The sequence below is a fragment of the Herpailurus yagouaroundi genome, unplaced genomic scaffold (assembly GCF_014898765.1).
Source record: "Herpailurus yagouaroundi ecotype Mexico unplaced genomic scaffold, PumYag 162, whole genome shotgun sequence".
NCBI lineage: Eukaryota > Metazoa > Chordata > Mammalia > Carnivora > Felidae > Herpailurus > Herpailurus yagouaroundi.
This window is the reverse complement of record NW_024412403.1, coordinates 70629563-70656058: the sequence shown is the minus strand read 5'-3', so window position 1 is coordinate 70656058 and position 26496 is coordinate 70629563. Positions and strand designations below refer to the sequence as shown.

The following is a 26496-nucleotide window of genomic DNA, read 5'->3' as shown; positions in this document are numbered from 1 at the left end:
CGTCAGGTGTTGCAGTAGGCACGCAGGTGCCCCAAGGTAACCAACCTGGCTCAAAAGCCTGACTATGTTTATTGATGAAGGATTTGTATTTCACATGAGCTGTGTGTCAGGCTTGAGGATAGAAAGGAAGAGAACAGGTTCAGTGACTGAGGTCGACTTGGGAAAGCTCCGGAAGTCTCAGGAGACTGTTGGAGAGAAAACTAACACATCTGTAGTTTGAGGCTTGCGCCATCAGATCTAGTCGTTAGATCCAGTAGACACAGTAGACAGATAGCAGCGTCACTTTCAAAACCAAATGACCACTCCTTAACTCACCTGTTTTCTGCATTTGGGTTACACCAGTGGCTCTGCATGCCTCACCCCGTACCAGGAGCAGGGCCCGGCCAGGTGGGCAGCCCAGACCAAGGGAGGAAGGTGTTGGGGCCAGGCTCACCTGTTTGACCTCGGCCTGCAGGTGCCGCAGCTGGAGGCACTGCTCTAACCGCTTATGGGTCTGCTCTGCGTTGAGCTCCAGTTCGTGCTGCTTCTCATGGAGGAACTCCAGTAGCTCTTGTACCTGGGCTGCCAGATCGATGTCTTTCTCACAGATTAACTCAATTCCTGATTTAAAACACACGTAAAAACAAATAAAAATAGTACTATAAAGACGACATTTCCTTCAGTAAGCAGAGGAGAGCTGAATGTGGAAACAGCCGCGAGCAGGACCCTCCCAGCCTTCACACATCCCTCTGTGAAACCAGACAGTGTCATATTGAACCTTTGTTTGGGATGTTCAAACCATGCAACCTCTTTTGGATTATCTGATCCTTTGTCTGGGAATTTCATCAGCTGCTTATTATCAGCCGGAGTTACAGAGAGGTGGTTCTCAGGGTGTCCATCCCCAGAGAAGAAAGCACTAGTAGGAACTGTTGGGGGTTTGCTAACACCTACAATATTCACAAGCAAGGCTCTCAATCATATTGGGAAATACAATACAAAACCAAAAAAAAAAAAAAAAAACCAAAAACCAAAACCAAAACCTCTCTCCATAACTTCTGCCAAAGGCAGAGTCTTTTAGCCGGTCAGACGCAATTTATAATTAGATGGCAAGTTTGTTCTGACGAGTCTCCGGGCAGTGGCGATTTTATTAATCAACAGCTTAGGTCCCCTAAAAAGGCAACTCTTAGAAATGCCCATGCTAGCTGTCATATACTGTTTCTCAAACACAGGAAAATACACCTGATAAACATACCCCAGAAGTACCACATGGGTCCTGACTGCTTATCCATTTACAAAAACCATGTTAAAGTTGTGCCCACACAAGGAGAGTTTGCTCACCATCCTTCCGCTTATTCAAAGCAATGAGTAAGCCCAGGCAGCCACTGACAAGCATTCCCAACATTTATGGATATGTCACCCAGCATTAATAAGCGGCCAACCATCTGACCTGTGATGGGGCCTCCAGTCAATACTCACTACACAGAAGCTGTGGCTCATTCTTTGTCCATCCACCTCTCCACCTTCCTTACTTTTTCCATATACCTCTCCCAACAGACAGGTGTGGACACACACACTCTTTCTCTCCACCAAGCCAGTGCTCCTATTTATACGTCAGCAGCAGACAGACTAGAGGAGCCTTCCTCAAACAGATCTGTGTTTCAGGATGGATTATTAAAACTCTGACAGAATGAGGGGACTGCCTTAGTTATCACAGGCCTACTTGTCTGCCAGTGGCTTGAATTTGATTCCTTCCTTAGCTCTTGAAGACCACATGAAAAGTGTGCTAGCTTTGGAGCCAGTCCTGAGTCAGGATTGTGAACATGGGCAAATTATCTAAGCTGTCAGAAGCTTCACTCTTCTCACATGTAAAATAGGACTTTACATACGTACTTGTCTCATAAGCTACCTGCTCAGGGGCTCCTTGGGAGGATTAAATGAGATAATGCACGTAGAGCATCCATCACGTAACATAATAAACATAGACCTCGCTCCTTAGTCCCATGGCTTTCCTGATTCCTGACTCTTAAACTCTCAACTCTCTGCCTTCTTATATTCATGCCCTCTTGGTTGCTATCTAACTCCAACTTGATGAAAATTATAACCTGTATTGTTTCTTGGTTCCAATTGTCCACCTAGTTCTAATTTTGAACCTTGCTCAGACCCACAGCTTTAGAAAAATCCTTTTTATTTTTAATTAAAAACAATTTTTAAAATTTATTTCCTTCAAGAGAGAGCAAGTGGGGAGGGGCAGAGAGAGGGAGAGAGAGGATTCCAAGCAGGCTCCATACTGTCAGTGAGGAGCCCGACGTGGGGCTCGAACTCATGATCCCTGAGATGAAGACCTGAGCTGAAATCGAGAGTCGGATGCTCAACTGACTGAGCCACCCAGGTGTACCAGCTTTAGAAAATCCTAACTCAGGATTGCTTGCCTCCTTCTGATCCCTGACACCACTTGGCCCTGCAACTTCTCAGTTCCGTTCAGATCCTTTCCCCAGCTCCTCATCCTCGAGTCTATGACCCAGTGAAGCTCACAAATAGGGAGTCACCCATCAATGGGGTTGGGACTAAAATTCCCAGCAGATAAGTCACAAGAGGCTAATGTACTTCCATGGGGATCACAACCCAAGCAGCCTGCCAATCCCAATGTACAGTCACATGAAAACAAGTCCCCTTTGGGAGACATCCCCGTCACTCTGACTCACATCTTCAGAAATTCATTACCATCACCACCAACACACCTGCCGGATACGGGGAGGAGGAGTATAAAGAGAGTGTACACGTGCTAAAGGAACTTCATTTCTAGAGGCAAAAAATAGGGTTTTATATAAGGACAATATGGAAGAGTGGGAAAAATTTCTTTTCTGGTGTTACATGGTAATAATTTCAGTATCTTTTCATGTTTATTTTTTTCTACCAGTTTCATAATTCCAAATCCCAGCTCCTGAAATATCTGTAGGAGACAGAAAAGAACGGCTTGTTCTTTTGGCAGTCAAGTCCCTGAAGTTACTATTTTCATTTACCAAGGGGACAAGGTAGAGCATCTCCTTGACTGAAAGGAAAAATAAGAACACAAAAATTCCTATCTCTGCAGTGCTCAGCATAGTGCAATGACCCTTGGCCTCCATATTTACTTTCTGGAAATGTAATTTAAGATCCATCTGCAGAAGCAGAAACTCTTCCCTGGTTCCAGCCACAATGCAGGTTTTCTCCAGCTTGTTTTCATTCCACATGCATCTGTGGTGTTTAGTATGCTAGGCTCGGACAAAGTGTCTTTCTCTGGGAAGCCCATGGCTCACCTCTGCCACATGGCATGTAAATGGGCCCTCTAAACTGGTAACTCATCAAAGGGGCCAGCACCTGCTTAGGATACCATCCAGAGCCGGCTCCCAGCCTGCCCCGAGACCCAAGCCCTTCACCTGCACCTACCTCCCTTGATATTATTTTATGAGAGATGAACACAGGAAATAAAATGGGTGAAGACCAGGCTTACTGCACTTCTGTGCTCAACAACACATCGTGTTGTAGATGAAGTGAATGGGAGGTACATCAAGTGGCACCTAGAAGGAGAGAAGCTCACCCCTCCCTCCCAGTGCTTCCAAATGCATCGGCATGAGTCCCAGTCAGAACTCATCAACTGGTAAATATCCATCAATCAACAGCAAATGGAGTTTGCTTGTGTTCACATTGCTGTTCTCAATTTAGTCATAGTCCTGTTTTCCTAGGGGCTCTCCGAAATGCAGCAAGACACATTTGTCCTTTCCATCAAGCAGTGAACCTATCTGTAATGAAAGTTTGTCAGTCTCTTTAGGGCAAGTTGTGTTGATGTGTCCCACAATATTTTCTTTTTTCTTTACTTTTCTTTTTTCTTTTCTTTTCTTTTTTCTTTTCAACTTTTATTCATTTTTTGATAGAGACAGAGCATGAGTGGGGGAGGGGCAGAGAGAGAGGGAGACACAAAATCCGAAGCAAGCCCCAGGCTCTGAACTGACAGCACAGAGCCCGACGTGGGGCTCGAACTCACAGACCGTGAGATCACGATCTGAGCTGAAGTCGGACGCTTAACTAACTGGGCCACCCAGGCGCCCCGTGATGTGTCCCATGGTATTTTCTACCAATCCTTCCACCAGAACACTGTTGGGGGTGTTCCCTCATGAATTTGTCCATGTTCTCACAGGAATGCAGGCTCCCTGGTGCTACGGCCACATGTCTTATATATCTATGCATCTTTAGCACCTAGCACAGTGTTTGACTCCTAACACCCAATAAATACCTCTTCAGTGAATGTATGGGCCTCTTCAGGAAAGGGCTCAGGTCATGTCCTACTGTGGAAAGCATCTGCGAACTCTGGGAAAGGACAAACTTAGGTTTGAATCTATGCTCTGCCCCCTATTAACAGTGAATTTCCAGGCTCGAAATCCTCTCTGAGCTTGGGTAAAAACAATCCCAACAATGTCTTCTAGGGGTGTCATAGGACTAAGTAAGTTTAGGGATATACAGTGCCTGGCATTTAGTAGGCTCAAAATATCTGTGTTCCCACTTTTTCCTTTCCCTTGAGTTAATTACAACATATTCATTGTTGATTACCAATGGAACCATTGAAAGGCTTGTAAAAATGTAAATATAAAATCTTATTGTGAGGTGTTTATGGACTTGCTCAGTGCACATCATTAGAAACTGTGATGGTCTAAATGCTATTAGACCACTGCCCTCAATTTTGACTCACTTTAGATCTGGAGAATTTTAAAAATTGCCATGCCCTGGCCACACCCAGGAGACTGTCTTGGTGGGGGACCTGGTCACCAGGAAGTCTTAATCTCCTGTGGTGATCCAAACACACAACCAAGATGGGAAACCACTGGATAAGAGGGTATAGTGGCCAGCAATCCAGGGACAGAGATATTCTTTATGCTACACTCAGTCAGCAGAATGATCCACACTGTGTTTGTTTAGAGCTTGAGGCCACAACTAATAATGTCACTATACTTACCTTTGCTGCCGGGTTGAGGGTACCACTTAAACTTCCTCCAGGAGAGAGGTGCTTGTGGTCTAGGGTAAGGTATAGGTATTTTTGGCTATGCTACTCAGAGATATGTCTTTCAACTCTTTGTGTGTTCTTTAAACATCAGCCTGCCTCCAATAGAGAATATACTTTCTCTTTTCTCCTCCCCTCCTCACTCCTCTTTCTGTGCAATTCCCTCAATGTAACACCCAGTTCAGCAATTACAAAATCTTTTAATCGGGTTTTTAGAACAGCATTCTCAACCCTGGCCATATATTAGAATCACCTGGGAAGTTAAAAAAAAAAAATCTGGGCCCACCCCAGACCAATTAAGCAAGAATCCCTGAGGAATGGGGCCCAGACCGTGGTACTTTTAAGTTCTGAAGGTGATTCTAAATATGCAGCCAGGCTAAGAACCATTGTTTTACATCTAAGTTCTCTTCCCCTCCACTCAGCCCCCATCAGATCCACATTTCCATTAACCCTAGAGTAGCTCCTCTTTTGGAAAAAACACAAGGCTTTTCTTTCCTTTTATAATGCAAGTGAAATTATTTATGGCCCGTTATTTTTACACATCTCTTCCACTGCATTGATGTTCACTCCATTAACTAAGCAAATACTGTTATTGAGAACTTGCTGTGAGTACAAGACATAACCACTCTGCTAGATGCTGGGAATGGAAAGAGAAGGAAGAAAGAGTCCTGCCCTCAGGCTGCTGGAGAAGCTGCAGGAACACATAACTGCAACAGAACACAGTATGTGCTAGAACACAAGTGCAATATGTCATAGTTATCAAACTTTCTTGAACCCTTACCATGCTCACATATTATCACACTGCATCTTCACGATGACCCTACGTGGTGGGTATTCTTATGATTGCCATTTTCCAGGGAAGGTGAGGCTTGGAGAGATGGGGCAGCATGTTCAAGCACACCCAGGCAGGGAAGGGTACGGCTGGATGCCAACCCAGGCACTCTTCCTGTCCCACCTGTACTCTAAGCTCTATGCTCAAGGAGGAGAAGAGTGATCCCCACCAAACTTATTTTTATTGATATTCAAATTCCAGGGGTGGGTTCTTCCCAAGCACAGTAAATTTTAAGTATCATTGCCACAGATCCCCAAAAGTTTTCACTTTAAAAACCTCACATAAAGAAAGAGCTTGAGGGGTACTTGGGTGGTTCAGTCGGTTAAGTGTCCGACTTTGGCTCAGGTCATGATTTCATGGTTCGTGAGTTCAAGCCCCCCATCTGGCTCTGTGCTGAGGGTGCGGAGCCTGCTTCAGATTCTCTGTCTCCTGTCTCTGTCTCTCTCTGCCCTCCCCCACTCATGCTTGTGCACTCTCTCTCTCTTAAAAATAAACATAAAAAAAAAGAGCTTGATGCTTTGATTAAACCACAAAAGCAACATATCCATTGGACATTCAGCTCTTCTTATTCTCTTCTTATAAGGTCACATGTAATAGCCACATGGTCAGATTTCATTGGAGAGAGCTGTGGCATGGCCAACGGGGGTGCTTAGGCTGAATCATCATGGCAAGTAAGAGCTGGAGAGGACTTTAGGAATCCAGGCCCACCTCCCACACTAGACAGAAAAAGAAAGGTCTAAAGAGAAAGAACAGGAACTTCCCAAGGCAGACTGTTTGCTGATAGTGGATTTGGACCTTGACTTCACCTACCATGTTTTCTCTAACTTGACTCTTTCCAGCAAAACCTGGCACCTCCCAACTTGAGGCTGAAATAGATAATGCTAGAGTGAGGGAAGAACCATGAGCAAGTGAAGAAAGTGTTCAGGATTCGCCTTTTAGTCCTAAGGCTAATGCTGACTTAAGCAACGGCTTTTGCTTTGGTTACAGCTGTGGGCACACCAGAGGGATTTAATGGAACCTGCCTCAACGTTACAGATTTCACACCTGAAAATAAATATATGGAGATTCCCTACTTCCATTTATTCCTATAAAATCTAAGCATAAGCCCTTAACTAATTTAGCATGGAGGGCTAAACACCAAATGCTTAATTTTGTTAACTGTCCTTTTTCTACGACAACAGTTTATTTACCCTTTGCTTCAAACATAGTTTATTAAACACACATTATAAATGACTAAGACATTTATTGCCTCAGTCCTGTGTCTCTGAAGTCATGCATTCTTCAACCACCTGGGGGGCAAGACCCACCCTGAGTTCACCCCAACCTTCACCCCACCCCCCAGCCCTGGTGCAACTCTGATCTCCCTTCTTCCACGCCGGAAAGGAGGTAGATGCATTCTCTGCAGGACCAGGCATTCAGCAGCAGACAGGAAGTGAGCTTGCATGAAACCCTTGGATTCATTCCCTTTGAAGCCTCATGGACTATGCCAGACTGATTAGCTAGCTGTGGTAGGAACGAGGGAACAGCCAGTCCCAGCAGAGAGGGCTGAAGAGGCCAATCAAGCCTCTTTTGACAAAGCTCATTTCTGGATCAGGATACTGTGGGTGTGGGCAGCGCATCTGCCTGGGGTGTTTTCACCTACTTAGCCCTCAAGGTTAAGGAAGCCACCAAGCACAGCTGACCCTCAGTCACAAGCAGCTTCAGGGACTGCCAGCTCCTGGTAGTCTTTCTGTTACCATGGATACCTGGCTCTTGGGACAGAGCTGGGCTTGCCCAGGTCATGTCAGCCCCCTGCTATAAAGTGCTGCGGTTTGTAGGCAGACAAGCTTTCCTCCTGCCAGATGCATCAATACCGAGGGACGAAGGGTGAGCATCCCTGCCAGGCTTCTCTATCCCAGCTTCTCTCCTATGTACTAGGTATACATTCTCTCCTGGTTCCCAGCCTGAGCTGGATAGCTAGCTATTGTGAGCACCCTGAGGGCAAGCTCTAAGGTGAAACCCTGAGTCCAGATAAGGCTCTCAATCACAGAGAAAGGATCATTGTTCCCCCCTCCTTCTCTAATAAGACCTTAAAGATGTACAAGCCATTACCAACCATGCATCTCAAATTTTAACGTGCACATGATAGACTTGGAGATTTTGTTAACGTACAGATTGAGATTTGTAAGTCGGTGATAAGCGCTGGGATTCTATGTTTCTAATCAGCTCTCAAGTGATGCTGGTGCTGCTGGTCCAGGGCCCACACTCTGAGTAGATCCTAGATCAGTGGTGCATTCAAACCACCTAGAGGGCTTGTTGAAACACAGATTGTTGGGCCCCACCCCAAGATTCTGATGTGGCAGGTTGTATAGGCCCTCAAACTTGCATTTTTTACAAGTTCTCTGGGGATGCTGATGCTGCCAATATGGGGACCACATCTGAAAGTTCCTGTCCCAAGGCACGCCAGACATCAGCTCTTGTGATTTAATCATCATGATAAAAGCAGTGGTTCTCAGCTCTGGCTGCACAGTGGAGTCACCTGAGGAGATTTTGCTGACGCGCAAGACCCATTCAGAGGTAGTTAAATCAGAATATTTGCACTTGGGGCCTGGCACTGCCATTTTTAAATGAGTGCCCAGAAAGACTGCAATGTGAATGGCCCTTCTTGGGGCTATGCGGGGGCACAGTCTACACCCTGGAAACAAGCCTGGGCAGCCGCAGCTGTTCACAACACAAATGAAAATTCACGGCAAGATTATGCTGAGCAAAGTGAACAGAATTTACCAGATTGTCTCTCCTCTGGTTAGAAGTGAAGTTTCTTTGAATGTTGTTATTTATTCCTTCAGGTCATTCAAACAAACACAGTAGCCTACAGTCAAGTTCGCTTGCAGGCTAACGTCTGCCTGACACTCTCATGATTCTAAACATCCTTCACAGTCAACAGGGACATGGACCAACTGTGTTTTAAAGAGCTGATGGTCTGAGCCCCTGTCTGCTTCTTCCTGGAGGGCGAGAAACCTGAGCCAATAAGGACCCAGTGGTGAAAGCAATGAGTGGGTCTAGGTGGAGAGACTGTGTTCCAGCACTCTACTGTTCATGTGCCCCCATGAGTGACTTCTTGTCTTCTGGACTAGCTGGACCATGGGACAGCTATGGCTCTCTCCAGTTCTAACACCAAAGGCCATTTTGGAGAGTGGCAGGTGTAACAGGAAGGGTTCATATATTTGTTGGGTAAATAGTGAATAAATCTTGAACACGAAAAGAAGTGAAATCTGGGTAACTCAGCCTTGTTTTTTTGAGAAGTTATAAAATTATACGACCTTGCCATAAATTTTTATCATCACTTCTTACACTGATGCACAGACCAGTGATAAAGAAAACAGGTCTCTGAGAGGCCTGAACCAGAGACCTGGAGCCGGCGCTGGGGTTGGAGGATAGAGCAGAAGAGGGAGGTTGGGGAGCAGAAGTGCCACGTCTACACATTTGAATACAATTCGCATGGCTGCCTGGCTGCTTTTGGAGCCCCTTTGGTTTGTCCCTGCAGGCCGCCATTTGTTTTTTAATCTGCGCTAATTTCCATGATTTGTGTTCCCCATTCTCTACACAGCACCAGGAGACTGTGGCCCCATCCTTATCTTCTTTTTTTAATGTTTATTTTTGAGAGAGAGACAGAGACAGAGAGACAGAGACAGAGTGCGAGTGGGGAAGGGGCAGAGAGACAGGGGGACTGAGGATCTGAAGCAGGCTCTGCACTGACAGCAGTGAGTCCGACTGGGGCTCGAACTCACGAACCATGAGATCATGACCTGAGCCGAAGTCAGATGCTCAACCGACTGAGCCACCCAGGCGCCCCAAACCTATCCTCATCTTTACTGGTGCCTAATGGGGCAATCTCAGACATGTTATTTCAGCTCTCATGCTTTAATTGTCTTTTCTTTAAAATGGCAAAAATCTCTGTTCCTGTGTCGGAGGGTATAGAATGAATGCGCAGAGTACGAGTGCTGGTTGGAGTCAAGCTGGCATTCTTGTTTTCATCGCCTCCCTGCCAGAAGGAGGAGGATGGGAGAGGTCACTTGCCTGAGGCCTGGACCTCCATGATGTACTGGTGCAGATCCTGACCCTGCTGGATGACCTCGAAGGTCATGTTGTTCATGGCCAGCTTCCGCTCCGTGTGGCGTTGCAGCCGCTGCTCCGCGAGCGTCAGATCCTCTGTATTGAAGTCATTCATCTGCCGGAGCAAGTCTTCATTCCAGGCGTCTAGCTCTGCTGTCACCTGTTAGGGAACGACCGTCAGTATAGGCTCTCAGGTCCGTGAGAGCCTGCTGAGCTGAAGCTCACCCATTCCAAGCCCATGCATGGACCCATCCCTGCTTTGCATCTGTCTGACTCCTAAACTCATTTAAGCACCAGCGCCACACCCCCACATATGCACACCTGTAATTGTGTTTCATGCTTCCGTGTGTTTCGATGTCGATAGCAGCACAGGAACAACAGTAAATGTTGGATGGTAAGTTACCGTTTATAAAATTTTTGCCTACCCCATTCTATTCCACCCCCACAATGACCCAGACGGGCCCACGGGGTGGAGATCTCCAGGTCCATCGTACTGAAAATGAAGCTGGTGTTCACTGAGACAGATGGAATCTGTCCAGAGTTCACCCTGCTGGTGAGGAACATACCTGTGGATATAACTCAATTCTTTTTCTTGGTCCAACATACCACAGTGTTACTCAAAAAATCTCATCACTGGAGAGGACCTCAGAAATTAAATATCTAAGTCTCACTGTTTCTGAGAAACAGAAACTGAGGGCTGGAGAAACCCGTGAATGGCCCCAGGTTACACAATCAGAGCTGGTATACATCAAACCCAGGGGCCCCATGTGGTTCCCTCGTTCTGTTGTGCAGGACTCTCTGCCTGCAAAGGCTAATCCCTGGAGATGGTGACTAAAGGTGGAAACAAGAGCAGACTTCTAGAAATCCAAGCAGATATATGCTATAAAAAGGCATGATTCTAATGAAGACTGAAGCATGTAACGAATGAAAACCCTGCCCTAAGACAAACTTGCCAACTGGTTACTGCTCTGTACCTTCACCCATGTGACTTCCCCTGGCTCACCCTCGAACACATGACTGCACAGAGAGACTGAATCCTACACTTCCTCTACACTAGCTGCCGTCATTCACAGACGGGAACTCGGCAGTACTGAACAAAAGCAATTCCACCTGATCTGTGAATCAAAGAACTCTTCTGACATGGTTTTCAGGGTCGCTGTCTCATGCTCATACCCCCAGGTAGCCCTGTGAAGGAAATGGCACAGGGACCATCACCTTCTTTTCTGAGAAGAGGGAATGAAAGCCTCACCCCATATCAGACAGTTGCAGTATGGCCCAGGCAGCCTAGGCATGAATCCTAGACACTCCCCCCTGCTGTCCCCTTCAGTGATTTCCATTATTATGCATCTGGCCCCCCCGGGGGGGGGGGGGGGGGGGGGGGGGGGGGGTGGGACTACTGCTCCAGGAACATCCGGGGACAGAGGGAGGGAGAAGACCAGCTTGAGGCAGCTGGGAGATGGCACACTTCTATCCTGTGCTGGGGCCATGCAGACTGGAATGGGATAGACAAGTGGTCTGGCACAAGGGGCTGACATCTGGGGCACACAGGACTTCATTTTTTGTCTAACAGTAAGACCTTTCTTCATGGAAAGGGTAGTTGCTGTCTTGGAAGCAAAGATGGGGGAATTGTAAAAATACCACCTTTCCTGTCCTAGGTTCCCACCTCATTGTCCCACATCTTTTCAGGTCAACTAAGGGATCCATTGAGCTCAGCAGGAAAACCTAGTATCCACTTATCTTGGGGAGTTCTTGGGGATCTGGGAACCAGCAGGTTGACAGACAAAACAGGATTTTGTTGTATTCCATCTTTTAAAAGTACTTTTCTAACTAGAGTAAGGAATTAAAATGAGAATAAGAGAGATAATTGATTTATAATTTATAGGATGAATAGGCCTGTATATAGACTAGGCCCATATATGTTTTTCCTTCATGTATTTAAGAAAGTTTAAGTATAATTTACATAACAATAAAATGCACATATTTAACTAAGCATTCAGTTCTATGAGTTTTGACAATTTTATACACCCATGTGGCCGTTACCAAAAAACAAAATATGGACCTTTCCATCACCCTAGGGAGTGTGCTTGTGCCCTTTTCCAGTCAATTCCTGCCAACCTCCACTCCTTGACATACCTCAGGTACCATATTCTGATTTTTATCACCATGGATGTAGTTTTGCCTATTCTTGGATTTCATACTAATGAAATAGTACAGTATGCATTCTTTCAGGTCTGCCTTCTTGTATTCAACATGCTATATTTATTTATTTTTAATGTTTATTTATTTGAGAGAGAGATAGAGAGCAGGCAGGGGAGGGGAAGAGAGAGGGAGACAAAATCCCAAGCACGCTCCATGCCTCCAGTGCAGAGTCTGATGTGGAGCTTGAACTCACGAACCATGAAATCATGACCTGAGCTGAAACCAAGAGTTGGACGCTTAACCAACTGAGCCACCCAGGTCCCCCAACATGCTATATTTAATATTCATCCATATTGTCATGTGTATGAGTAGTTCATTCTTTGCTACTGCTAAATAGTATTCCATTATATAGATGTATCACAATTTATTTATCCATTCTCTGGCTGATGAACGTTTGGGTTATTTCTCAGTTGTTTCCAGTGTTTGCCTATTATAAGTATAGCTGATGTGAACGTTCTTATACAAGTCCTTCTGTGGACATATGTTTTCATTTCTCTTGAGAGTTGCCTGGGAGTGAAGTCATAGGGTCACAAGGTAGGTGCATGGTAAACATTCCCAACAGCAATTTTACATTCCAGTAGGAATGTGTGAAAGTTCCAGTTGCTCTATATCGTCACGATCATTTTGTATCATCAGTCTATTTAAATTTAGTCATCCTGGGGGGCATGAAGTGATATCTCATTATGGTTTTAGGATACTAATGATGGTGAGCACATTTTTCATATGCTTATTGGCCATTCTTATCCACTTTTGCAAAGTGTCTTTTGACATCTTTTGGCCAGTTCTCAAAAACTAGGTTAATTATCTTTTGCTCATAGATTTGTAAGAGTTCTTTTTTTAAAAATTTATTTAAATTTTAGTTAGTAAGCATACAGCACAAGATTGGTTTCAGGAGTAGATTTCAGTGATTCATCACTTACATACAACACCCAGTGCTCACCATAACACGCGCTCATAAGAGTTCTTAATATATCCTGGATAAGTCCTTTATCAGATATTGTACTGACAACAGCCAAATAAATTTTTTTAGCCTATTTCCTGACCTATAAACTAAAGAAAATTAGAATAAGACAAAGACAACAAGCATGAAAGAAGAGCCTGTTTTTTCTTTCAACTTTAAGTTTTGTTTTGTTTCCATGAAACTGAGTTTATGCAGGGTGTGTTTGCTTCAGGAAGACTCCACAGGGGTCCAAAGGCAGGAGTATGTGGAGAAGAACGTGTTGAGGCTCCTGGTAAGGAGCAGGACACAGTTGAAGTTCTTTAGTTGGGAGAGTGAGCCTCAGAAATCTGGGATCTTGGGAATCTGAATCTAAAACAAATGTGTTACATGTCCAGCATTCTGAAGCTGGTGTTTCTTTATTCTTTCCCTCTCCCTTTCCCTATCCTCCTCTACCCTAACCACCTTGACATCATTAGGTTGAGGGCCCAAAGGATGAGAATTCCAAGAGGCTACTCAACACATCAGCCTGGCTTCTAAGGCTGTCCTTCTGGGGCCTGCTCTCTTTTCTCTCTTGTTTGGCTCTTCTAATTACCCCCAAGCAGTGATGCCCAGATCCTTGAAAAAGTCTGATTTGTGTATTTCTAGTAGTTGCTGGAGTTCATCTTCTTTCCTGCACATTTTATGTTTTGTCAAAAGATGTTCTTCCATTGCGTTCTTCCTTCTTACCCTCTTTCTGAGGTGCAAGAGTTGTACACAGCAGGGGAACTTGTTTTTTTTTTTTTTTTTTAAGAAAAAGCTGTTTTCGAACCTAAAGCTTACCTACTGTTAATGAACAAACCTAGCTTTCCAGTCTTATCTCATGCTCTTCTGTTACATAAACCAGTCAGCTGGTTACTCGCTGACCCTGAGAGTTGGCTCCTGCCCTCTCCAGCTTCCTTCCCTGGTCCCATTGCCCTGAAATGCCCTTGTTTCTTCTCCTAGTCTGCTCAAGTCCTTACCACTCTTCAAAGTAAACCCTCTGACGTGAAGAGCTTCACGACCACCCCCAGACCCAGATGTTTTTCTCTGGCTTATTTTGTAATATCAAACATGGACTTGTTTGCTGATACAGAGACCATGAAAAGAAAATCCCGCTCTAGGGAATTAATTTGGCCATTTAACTCCATTTGGAAAAGAAACCTGAAAGAATTTGTTTAGGGCAAAAAGTAGGGCCTGAACGAAATGAATGAAAGATAGAACACAAGTTGCCCACAGGGCATTCAGCTTTCAATCACCCTATTTTGCTTTCTCCTTCCACTCAATTAGGTCCATCTCAGCTCTGGCCCACTCAGTTCCCCTCTTGGCTCCAGTGGCTCCTATCTCCCTCTCTCTCCTGAATTAATTGGAGTGTTAGGATACAATGACCTCTTTGAGAGATACATTGGCAATATTTCTAATCTAACAATTGTCTACTAGAGCCATAGCCATAAGGGAAATCAGAGAAGGAGCAAAACAGAAAGAAAGGATAAGAGGCAGTGGGAAGAGGGAAGGCTCACTTCCAAATGAAGCCCAAGACTTTCCTGCCAGACGGGATTCACTGAATCCAGCATTCTGCTGACACAGACTAACCAAGGGACTTGGTTTAGTAGCTGCCTTGGGCTTTGTTCTCAGGGTGCCCACTGCACTGGGTCCTCCCATTTTCTGGGTCTTCCCCAGTATTTACGTATAGAGCACACTTCAGGCCCTCCCCTCCCAAAGTTTTATCCTGTACTTACCCAAGTCAAAATTCACCTGCCACTTCTCTTCCCTCTTCCTCTGGTCTATTCCCATCTACTTATCTCTTTACTATCACCTGCAAATTTGGAAATCTCACTGTGAGGTCCTTTTCTCCAAATCATTTGAAGATGCTGGTAATCCTGATGAAGATGATGGCCATGGGTTGAAGAAGGTATCTACCTTGTATAGGCATACCTTGTTTTATTGCACTTTTCAGATACTATGCTTTTTACAAATTGAAGGTTTGTGGCAACCCCGTGTTGAGCAAATCTATTGGCACCATTTTGCTTACAGCATTTGTTCATTCCATGTCTGTGTCACATTCGGGTAATTCTCACAACATTACAAACTTTTTCATTATTATTATATTTGTTATGGTGATCTGTGATCAGTGATCTTTGATGTTACTACTGTAATTTCCTTGGAACACCATAAACCACACCCAGGTAAGATGGTGAACTTAATACTATGTGCGTTCTGACTGCTCCACCAACCAGCCATTCCCCCATCTCTCTCCTTCTCCTTGGGCCTCTCTTTTTCCTGAGACACAACAACATTGAAATCAGGACAGTTAATAACCCTGAAATGGCCTTTAAGTGTTCCAGTAAAAGGAAGAGTCTGTATGTCTCTCACTTCAAATAAAAAAATAGAAGTGATTAAGCTCTATGAGGAAGGCAGGCATGTTGAAAGCTGAGACAGGCTGAAAGCTAGGCCTCTTCTACCAGCTAGACAAGTTGTGAATGCAAAGGAAGAGTTCTTGAAGGAAATTAAAAGTGCTACTCTAGTGAACACTCAGATGATAAGAAAGCAAATAGTCTTATTGCTGATATGGAGGAAGTGTTAGTTGTCTGGATAGAAGAATAAACCAGCCACAACATTCCCTTAAGCCAAAGCCTAATCTAAAACAAGTCCTAACTCTCTTCAATTCTGTGAAGGCGGAGGAGGTGAGGAAGCTGCAGGTGAAAAGTCGGACGCTAGCAGAGGTTGATTCATGAGGCTTAAGGAGAGAAGCCATCTCCATAACATAAAAGTGCAAGGCAACGCAGCAGGTGCTGATGTAGAAGCTACAGCAAGTTATCCAGAAGATCTAGTTCAGGTAATTAAGGAAGGTGGCGTGGCTACACAAAGCAATGGATTTTCAATACAGACAACACAGCCTTCTATTGGAAGAAGATCCCATCTAGGACTTTCATAGCTAGAGAGAAGTCAATGCCTGGCTTCAAAGCTTCAAAGGACAGGCTCTCTTGTTAGGAGCTGATGAAGCTGGTGACCTGAAGTTGAATGGTGACTGAAGTGCTCATTTGCCATGCTGAAAATCTTAGGGCCCTTAGGAATTGTGCCAAACCTATTCTGCCTGTGCTTCATAAATGGAACAACAAAGCCTGGATGACAGCACATCTGTTTACAACATGGTTTATGAAATATTCTAAGCCCCCTGTTGAGACGTACCACTCAGAAAAAAATATTCTTTTCAAAATATCACTCCTCACTGACAATGCACCTGGTCACCCTAGAGCTCTGATGGAGACATATGATGAGATTAATGTTGTTTTCATGCCTGCTAAAACAACATCTATTCTGCAACCCATGGATCAAGGAGTATTTTCAACTTTCAAGTCTTATTATTTAACAAGTACATTTTGTAAGGCTACAGCTGCCACAGATAGTGATTCCTCTGATGGATCTGGACAAAGTACATTAAAAACCTTCTGGAAAGGATTCACCATTCTAGGTGGCATTAAGAACATCCATAATTCACAGGGAGAGATAAAAATATCAACATTAACAGGAGTCTAGAGGAAGCTGACTCTAGCCCTCACAGATGACTCTGAGGGCTCAAGACTCCAGGGGAGGAAGTAACTGCAGATGTGGGGGAAACAGCAAGGGAATTAGAATCAGAAGTGGAGCCTTAAGATGGGACTGAATTGCTGCAGTCTCACGGTAAAACCTGAGTGGATGAGGAGTTGCTTCTTAGGGATGAGCAAAGAAAGTGGTTTCTTGATATGAAAACTACTTCTAGTGAAGACGCTGTGAACATTGTCAAAATGACAACAAAGGATTCAGAATATTACTTCAACTTAGCTGATAAAGCAGCAGCAGGGTTTGGGAGGCTTGACTCAATCCTCTTCTTCTTGAAGGAAGCTCTACTGTGGGTAAAATGCTATCAAACAGCATTGCAGGCCACAGAGAAATTGTTCAAGTACACATTGTGTACATTAAGGTCCAATCCTGTTCCAACTAACAGTGGGAAGGAAGGATCCAAAGCACTTCATTATGGTGAGATGCTCTGAAACACAAGGGCTGTCAACTGCAAAATGAGCATCTTTCTGTTTTATGATGCCATTATTTTTATTAAGATGAGAAGAGTGAAAGCTAAATAGTTTCCACTGACCTACAAGTGCCAGATTATAGGGAAAGACATGCTGCAGCTAAAGAGACAGTCTTACTGCATGGGAAGAGCTATTTTTATCTCTGACAGGTTTTGCATATTGATAGGTTACCACTGTGAAACCAAAATTCACCAAATTACCAGAGTCATTTATTCTTCTTGTCTAGTCTAGTATTCTCTTTTCTGAGAGTTCTTTTTGTTTGTAAAATCAATTTATAAAATGTTGAGATTAGTGAATTCTAATATATGTTATTTTAAAGGTTTATTAGAGCATTTTCTTCTGTTTTATTAGGAAATACATATATATATGACTTGTCTAATGAGTTAAAATATTTATTTATATAGCTACATAAAGACCTCTAGGGATATAGCAAGAACTTTTGGGAAAAGCAGAAGGGTTTGGCAATAAATAAATCCACTGAACCATTTTTAATTTTTGGCAAAATAGTGTGTTTATATTTAAACATGCTATAATTGTTGAGTTACAATGTTCAGTTACCTGATTTCTATTCCAGTAGATAATCTGGATAACTGGATAATTTTTATGAACAATTTCATGTTCTTTTCTTCATTAACATCATGGTAAAACAGAGATCTTTGATATAATCATGACTGATCTTGAGGGGGTCTTGACTGGATCTTGAGTGGGTATTTTGTCCCTATCTTTGTCTCTTAAGGAGTTTGAGACCTGTGGGAATCTATTCTGTTTTTGAAAGATCTCTCCTTTGTTGAAGAGCTCCTACAACGTATATTATCCTCTCATTCATACTTCTCAATGCTTGAATGTCAGAGTGATTTTCTTCCTGTGTAAGTGAAATACTTAGTCCTGGAGCTTACATCTGCTTCCTTATACTGAATCCCCAGTATCCTCACCAGAAATAAGCATATAGAATTTGTACTTTGATATTACACACTGAGGTTAGGCCCACAGTGCCAGGCATATCCCATTAGAGAGTGATCTGAAAAATTTCCTTCAGGGATCTTTGATAATTTACCAAAAACAAGTGACTTGGCAGAATACAAAAGCTGTATGAATAATCATTTTTTTTATTTTGTTTTGTTTTTTAGGAAGGAAGATGGTAGGAGTAGCACCCCCAACCCCCTACCCTAATGATCCTGAAATCAATTTAACAAAAGTCTAGAAGAGACTATCAAATTAATATTTTGTGTAGACTTTGGTTTACTTTATATAATTTATTCTGCATTTCCTTCTCAAAGGAACTGGTGCATATTTAGAGAATGCTACAGTGATCCCTGGGAGCAATCCACAAAGACAGTTCTCAAACAGAGCTTTTCTTTCCTGTTATAGTTACAATGTTGGCGGATTTGAGGCATGTTCCAAACATGGAGCACCACATGGCTTTGCAGAGTCTGACGCTGTATCTGTAGAAGAAGAGGTTATGAAAGTGGACCAGATGATGTGGTCCTCAGATGATCCCAGGCAATAGAATGACTGTGCAGCCTGATGGCCCTGCATCACCAAAGAAAAACTTCCAGTAAAGAGCCACAGGGCCCTGTCTGACCTGGCCAATATTTCAAATAGCTACAATGTTGAAGCAATAATAAATTTACCTTGATAGGCTGAAGAACTGGGCCAAGAAGAAAAAAGTACAATTTGAGAGGGAAAATGTATAAAAGCTTCTATTTAAGTTTGTTTTTTAAAAGTCAACTGCTTTGGAAGCACTTTGAAAAAAACACCCAGGGGCTTTTAAGGGAGCACAAGCCTAGCCAAAGCAGGGTCTATGTCACTGAAAAGGCTCCTCACTCCTGGCCTGCTCTGGGCGAGCACCAGGGTCCTGGACACACTGCACCCAGGATGTGTAGGAAGGCATGGCCCTTGCCTTCAGCAGAGGGCACCCAGGTCTCCATGGTGTCTTGAGACGATGTCATATCCGGAAGGACATGAATATGTTGGGTATATGTGCCACAGAGAAGGGCTGATGATGAAGAGAAATAGTTACCAAATTTTTAAAGTCAAGAGGACTGTAGAAATAACTATATAATCTCAACATTTCTCAGATAAAGGAAAAGAAGGCTATGATGACCATTTTCAAATATCTTTAAGGCCGTCAAATAAAAGAGGGAACAGATTTATTCTGTTTTGCCAGAGAACATAATTAGGACTAAAGGGCAGGAGGGTGGAGATTCTGGTTCAACACACTGATGAAATCCTGAGCTCCCTCGTCTGCCCTCTTCTCCCTTCCCTCCAAACCCCACATCTAGGCTTTGGAGATACCCCAGTAGAGAAGTGGTGGCATCCCCTGGAGATGTCAAAACCTGGCCACCAAATTTTACCTGTCTTCTAGATGTAATCTCACCAAGAAACCTTCCATGGACAGCCCGACTAAGCTAAATATTCCTGCCTCAGTGATCTCATCCAACCATGAGTCTTCTCTCAACAGAATCATCACATTGTATGATGATTCTATTTTTATGTTTCTCCCTAGCTAGCCCTCTAATGGCAAGGATGGTTTGTATCTTCAATGCCCAACATAGTTTTTGATTCATATTAGGTGCTCACTAAATGTTTAATTGAGCTGGATCAGGCAAGAGGCTGACGGAACAGTCTCTTTCAAATACAAGACACTAAACGCCCTTGCATACAACCAATTGAAGAGTTGAGACCACCAGTAAATTTCCATCAACTGCCCCTCCTGAAGGCAGAATTTTCTTCCTTGAAGGCTATATTTTCCCCAGCCCCAGCCTAACCACAACCAGTCTTAATGTGACCTCTATAGATTTATAGTTGGCTGTTTCATTCCTTACTCAGGTTAACTACATAGATTAATTTTCAGGTACATTGAACAAACTTTGATTGTAATTATAGAGTCAGAGATTTAAAAGAAAAACTGTAACTGTGGCCCATTTTTCATAAAGTTTCCTATTTAGAGTATCTTTCCTGGTGCCATTTCTAGTGCTCTCTAATGTGAGTATGACCACCCCGGGGGATGTCCCAGATTATCCACTGATAACATAAAAATTTTCACCGTATAAATATGCTTATGTATGTGCATATTTATTACATGCACACATATTTGATTAAACCATAAGAAAGATGCAAAGTTTCCCTAGACTTTTACTAGGAGACTGATGCTGGAGTCTCACTGCAACCACTGGCAGATGGTGGGGTGGGAGAGGGCTCTTCCAGGAGGGCGGGAGCGCACAGAGCAGAGGGGCTGACTGTGGCTTGTTTGTTGGGTTGCTTTTAGCATATTTTAAATTATTGCTCTTTTCATGAACCCAGTTAAAAAGATTTATCTATTATCTAGTTTTAACTAATCTTCACAGAAAGACACATGGCCTATCAAGTTTCCTGCAAAGAAACTGCAGTTTGAAGTTAATAATAAGCATGAAAGCACAAGAGAACTTTGAACTCTGTCAGCCACCTTATGGGGTAAAGAAAGAGTGATAATCTAATCAGAACTGTCAAGAAACCAGGCCAAAAAAAAAAATGATTAGAAATTATCGAGAAGGTGATTTGAAATATGAACCACAACTTCTAATGAAAAAGCTACACTTCACCCTAAGGGCATACTGAGTTCTGAGATTACTAGTCAGTGATAGCAGAACATGTGTACCATTCATAAACTAATATATGCACAGATAGGGAATTGCAAGTTCAAAAACATTTTAAGAGAGTGAACAATCAAAAGAGTTTGGAGACCACTGGCCTAGTCTTGCTTCTAAACATATTTTTTATTTCTTTCTGATCATTCTCATCAATTGTAGAAAACTTCGAAATGCATGGAAGCTTCAAAAACAAGAGAAAATCACCCACATTCTTACCGCCACAAAATAAACACTATTGGTCTCTGCTATTATAACCTTTTGATATAAAATGTCCTTCATTGAGGGAAGCTGAACGTACAGGAAAAACGTTACAGAACATTATGTTCTGATATGGGTCACTCTGTCCAGTCTCCGTGGAGGCTAAGAAGGTATGTCAGGAGTGCAGTTACAGTCCTAGTTTTAAGCATTTGCCTAATACATTTGAGTTAAGTTTCACTCTTACTGGGGGTGCCCTATGACTTCACCCCAGGTTATACTATGGGCGCCATATACACCATTCTCACTGAGGAAAAGGTGACTGGTAGAGCAACTCCAGTACTACCTTAATTTTTAAATTAATTAGCCCATCTCAGGCATCAGTGACATGGTTAAGGAGTCATGCTTAGATTTCCAGATGTCAGGGGAGCAGGCCTGCTCTGCTTTTCAGTAATCCCCAGGAATTCCAAGCATGTCCATCAAATGCCTTCCTCTAGGAAGGCTTCCTCTAGGAAGCCATAGCTGAAAGTCCCTGCAGTAACAGCCCTGCCCTGGCTAATGTCAGCTCCAACATGTCTCTCGTTAGAGAAACCACCCTCAGTTTCACACTCTGACTCTTCTCTAGACGTACTCTTCATGCCCATGGTGGAACACTAGATGGTATTTGAAATAATTTCATCACCCTCAAAACTGACTTCTGACAATTGAGTTGGGGCACAACTTCTCCATAGGTTTGGCAGGATTTCCATTTCGATCTGAGATGAAATGCAGCATTTCCCAAGCTTTGGGCCATATCCCAAGTGGGGAACAAGACCCCTTCTAAAACCTGGATGCCACTGCCTAAACCAGAGGGTGCCACCAAATCACTATTTTTATCTCCCTCATACTATGTCCCCACTTTGCTCTACTGCATACCAAGTATCCAGGTTGTTATATAGTATGGGGTGGGGGTGGGGAGAGGGAAGTTTTATATAATGCAAAGGCTGAAGAATTCAAATCCTATAATTGAAATAAGCTTCTCAAGTGCAACAGTTAAATAGGATCCACTTTTAAAGTATTTGATTTATAGTTCACTTTGTTTTTTAAAGGGTAATTTTGGCATATACTCTGGATTGTTTTTCAGGAATGGAAATGGATTTTCCCAGAACCACTGCAGGCAGACATACCCTGGTGATGCCTCCCGCCCCCTCTGGCTCATGTCAGGGTGTAGTTCATGCCAAACTGAAGCTATCTATCCCATTCTAGAACTAAACCAGCAACCCTGACCTCAAAACCATGCCCTCTAATGAAATAAAACTTAAACAGCCAAACCCTCAGATTCTCTCCTTCCTCTTAAGCATTTTTGGATGTGGACCCAGAATGACAGAAGAGTAAAGAAAGACTACAATTGCAATATCACCACACCAGCTAACATCATCTCCCAATGGCTACATTCACTCTCGGTAGGTGAAGTGGAGCCAAGGAGGGATGATAGGAGTCCTGGAATCAAATGTGACTGCTTATTTCTGAGAGCCTGACTCCCAATTACCAAAGATTAACAGCTCACACCCCCTCTTTTCCTTCTTTGTTACCTTTGTTACTCAGCTTCATGAAGTTCACCATGTTCTCTCTGCTGCGTGCCCAAATCTCTAACTTTCCACTAGTATTCCTACTAGTCTTTCAACATATTTTCTTAAGTATACATTTATTTTTCTTAAAGTTTATTTGTTTTAAGTAATCTCTACACCCAGCATGGGGCTTGAACTCATGACCCCAAGAACGAGTCGCATGCACCTCTGGCTGAGCCAGCCAAGTGGCCTACAACATATGTTTGAATACTAGTAGCCACCTGAAATCCTTTTGAGTGTAGATTCAAAATAAATTAAGTAAAGGATACACAAAAAATCACCTGAAGTTATAGAACAAGTTGTAAGGATAATTGAGATCCAGATTTAAAGACTTCTCTTTTCCTTTGTTCCAGAAATTGTCCAGAATGCCCCTTTTAGACCATGAAGTCTTTAAGCAAGAAACTGTAGTGGCTTCCAGGGAGGCAAGGGGAGAGGTATGTTTTTGAGAAGAGAATAATCATAGGACAATAAGGGATAGGAGGGATTGCTTTAGGACTCCTTTTCTTTTATATTTCTGATTCTCAATATAAACATTTTTGGTCACAGAATTGAAGAAAAGAGCATCTTTTGCCAGGGCAGTTTTCTGGTCCTGCCTGGGACTGTTTTGGGGATGTTGGAATATCAACATTTAAAAACAAAGTAATTTCCTTCCAAATTAGTTTCATGAAGCTTCCACAGATATTGTTGGGAAGATGGTTCCCAGACACCCAGAAGCCCTAACTGTGAGGAGAGGGTTGGAATGCAAAACAAAATGTAAAAGAATGATGGGTGGAGAAGTAGCTTTCCCTAATACCATACCAGCAGGGAGCAAAGAGAAGACAGTGGATCTTTCATTTAACCCTTTGCCATCCCTGAAAAGGACAAAGTGCCTTGGGTGTTAGATACTCTCCACACCCCAGGAGCCCTCCTGGCCTGGTTTTAGTTACTGTTTCAAAGCAGAAAATAATAAAAGGTGGATATTATGTGGAGCAGACATTATTAATAGGCATCACAAAGAGGATATAAATATACTATAACATCTGATCCTGACCTTGCCAGAAGGAACTGAGGAGTCCATGAGATGAATCAAGATGGCCTTAGCACAGACTTACCTTCTTAGTGAGCACAAAGCAAACTGAAGAAAAGGTCTTCTTCCCTGTGGCGCCTGACTTCCCGGCTGCTCTGTGATTTCATCTAGTTCCTGACCAAGGTCACCAACTGAGGAGGCCTCCAAATTTTAACATCTACCTCCTCCTCCTGATGCTAAAGAATCCAATCACTAACTCAAATAGACAACTCCATGGTCTTTCAGGAACCAAAGTACCAAGGGTCCACATAATCCCAACCAAAAGCCTTCTTAGTGAAGTCATCCCAGACAGAGAGTGAAACAGAGAGGCTCTTCTTGGCTGAGCAGGTGAGAAGGACAGAGGAATGGAACATGGTAGAATGTGAACTGTGAATCTGTTGATTATAAAAATGTATCCTTGATGCACAATCCCCTCTGATTCCCTTAGGGTACTGCCTGATGCTCCGTTCCCAGCCTTTGATGCAGCGCCTTTGACCAGGAAGTAGCCCATTCTGGAGCCCACCCCCCCAGAACTCTCCATGACTCCCTCCCTCTCCTTTCCCAGTGCCCCCCTCCGCCACCTCTACCTCAATGGTATATTGCTCGAAGATGCGCAGCTGCAGGAAGATGTCTAGCTTGATCTTCCGCTCATGGAACAGCTCCTCCATCTGTACCTGGGCATCATCCAGCTGCTGAAGGACTGACTCGATGTGGCTGATGGAGCTGCTGTGGGGCGTCTTGTTGTTGGACACAGCCGAGTCCCTGTGGCAGAGTGGGGGAGAAGGGACGGGCCTTTCCATGTTAAAAGTGATATAGGGGCAGGGGGCCTTCCTCATTTGAGCCAGGTGGATATGAATCAACAGGATCATTCAAGATGTTTATCAAACTCCTACTGTGACCCTGGCACTATCTCCTTAGTAGGTGAACCAACGATACTTGTATCCTCTTTGGGGTTCATAGCACTGTAGCTCGAGACTAGCTGCTCTCCTCTTTATTCCTCAGAACTCTGAAAGCCATCAGACAAAGGAATGCATGCAAAGGGCTCTACAAAGCATAATATATTAAGGAAATGGAATGATTCCATACATATATGTAGCCTAATATGCAGAGTTTTAATACACACACATACACATGCATATGAGTAGACACATTAATCACAATGAGTAAGAGTAGACAAAGGCATATGAAAAAAAATCACCCTTCCTAGTTTTATCTCACAGGATTGCTATTAAAATAAAATGAGATCATGGCTACCAAAATTATTCATCTACTTTATAACGCTATGCCAAAGTTATGGGCTGGTGTTATTCCACAAGCTCCAAGCTGTAGTTAGGAAAACACAGGATCTGGAGGCCACAAGCCCAGATTGTCCCCACTCTGCACACATGGGCTTGTGGCCTTGGGAAATCACCTCCTGGAGACCCCGCTGCCTCCTGAAAAGTGAACTTAATAATCTCTGCTCACTTCTTGGTTTGCTGTTAAATAAGACAGTGAATGGAAATGTGCTCTGTGAGCAGAAACATGCTGTGTTAATAATGGCTGTTAATCCTAAAAGGACACAAAAGAAGGGTCAAGTGCTGACTGGGGCATGGGCCCAGCTGGGGAGAGTAGAGGACAGGGCACAAAAGGCTGGGACAACAGCAAAGTTTCAAAGAGGATGAGTTCCAATTTGGATTTGGGCATTAAAAGAAAAGGACAACCCCAGCCAAGCAGGTAGGAGGGGTGCACTTTCTGAGCAGGAGTGTCTATACAAAAGTGGGAGGGGAAGGTGGCATGTCATAGAGGGGAACAAAAAGTAAACAAATTGAGCTGCTCAGAGAAGTAAAGGGTGGTGAGGCCTCCTAAGAGATCATTATAATAGGAAAATTACAGGAGTTCAGAAGTTTAGATTCTATATGGCCCTAAAGCTTGAAATAGATGGGCACATTCATTATCTTGTGGCATCCTGGTTTCTTGTACAATGTAAGAGGTTGGAGGACAAACCATCAGCAGGTTTTCTGAAAACCAGTCCTTTTAGCCTGTGTTTGTCTCAGAAGCAGCAGGATCTGAGCTCATCCTATATTTCTGAAGGGGGCATAAAGCCAGTTGTCAGGAGCCCCTCCTTCTGTCATTCTGAGAGCTCCCGATTCCACCTGCAACTCTGGCCTATTTGGGCACAAAACTCCACCATTGCACAGACACCTCGATCATGAAAAGAATATAAGGAATGCACTTGATATGCTGAATTATGCATTTGTTGAGGACTTTGCTGTTGGAAGGATATGCTTTGTCTTTCTGACTGATCCTCTCAGACTTTTTTCCATCACAAAGCTTCCAGAAGAAAGAGAATGATTTCTGACCATTTTGTACAGTACCTATGTCAGCATCTCACTCACTGGGAATCACAGAAATGATGCAAAAACCACCTTAGGTGCATCAGTAATGATTGCCAGAAAAGTCATGGAGCCCTAGGGAAGATGTGTTGAGGCATCCTGCCCATTCCACTAGGCACCATTCACTTCTTTTCTTCTTTGACTGGTCTTGAAATTAGGGAGGGGATCCTCGGCTAGAGTCAGGCTAATGAGGGAATACATGGTCACCAGTGGTTCTTGATCACACACCTATGGTCCTCTCTGACATCCATGGAATTTAAACCTGTGAACGGCCATCAGCCATGTCACTACCTTCACCATTACAGAGTAGCCTTTAGCCCTTAGGCATCATGCAAGGTTGGCAGTTGAGAGCAAATGTCATCCCCACAGACCCAACTCACACAGAATGGAACTGACCAAGCTTATGAAAAGTTATTTGGAGAGAAAACACTAAGCATCACAAAATTCTAGAGCTGACAGAGCTCCTAGAAGAACCTCCTTAATTACGCA

At 43.5% G+C, this 26496-nt stretch overlaps 1 protein-coding gene across 20 annotated transcripts in view; it reads right to left on the bottom strand.

Annotated features, from left to right (window-relative positions):
• Positions 1 to 26496, bottom strand: part of KALRN (kalirin RhoGEF kinase) — a 673147-nt gene that overhangs the window by 289301 nt on the left and 357350 nt on the right. For all 20 annotated transcript variants that reach the window (XM_040484739.1, XM_040484740.1, XM_040484741.1 and 17 more), the window contains exons 13-15: positions 24223 to 24397; positions 9900 to 10095; positions 434 to 600 (exon numbers count right to left, since the gene is read on the bottom strand). In XM_040484739.1, the coding sequence (XP_040340673.1) occupies positions 434 to 600; positions 9900 to 10095; positions 24223 to 24397 (538 nt within the window). The remainder of the gene's footprint in view (positions 1 to 433; positions 601 to 9899; positions 10096 to 24222; positions 24398 to 26496) is intronic.